A 336-nucleotide genomic window follows, 5' to 3' on the forward strand; every position below is an offset into this window, starting at 1 on the left:
TCTCCTGTCCCCTCTGTCTGTCTCCTGTCCCCTCTGTCTGTCTCCTGTCCCCTCTGTCTGTCTCCTGTCCCCTCTGTCTGTCTCCTGTCCCCTCTGTCTGTCCCTCACAGAGACACTGTGAGTCCCTACAGGGGACTCTTGCGTCTGTGTTTGATGAGATGATGGCAGGAGAGCTCCACCAGGAGCTGACTCAGGCGGGACATGAACCTGGACCAGTCTGGGTTGGAGGCTACAGAACCTCAGAGGTGGGTCCTGTAGCCCCTCACAGTTCAGAACCAGTATTTTACTGACAGGAATGATGTCATCAGGCTTTGATCTGGTCTCTCAGAGATCCTC

At 55.4% G+C, this 336-nt stretch overlaps 1 protein-coding gene across 1 annotated transcript in view; it reads left to right on the top strand.

The window, feature by feature from the left end:
- Window positions 1-110: 110 nt before the first annotated feature.
- The window catches only part of LOC106512830 (type-2 ice-structuring protein), a gene marked incomplete at its 5' end in the record, with an annotated part of 1,696 nt that continues 1,470 nt past the window's right edge, over window positions 111-336 (top strand). The window contains 1 exon segment of the mRNA XM_014001351.1: window positions 111-236. Coding sequence (XP_013856805.1) covers window positions 111-236 — 126 coding nt within the window.

The sequence above is a fragment of the Austrofundulus limnaeus genome, unplaced genomic scaffold, assembly GCF_001266775.1.
Source record: "Austrofundulus limnaeus strain Quisiro unplaced genomic scaffold, Austrofundulus_limnaeus-1.0 Scaffold17467, whole genome shotgun sequence".
NCBI lineage: Eukaryota > Metazoa > Chordata > Actinopteri > Cyprinodontiformes > Rivulidae > Austrofundulus > Austrofundulus limnaeus.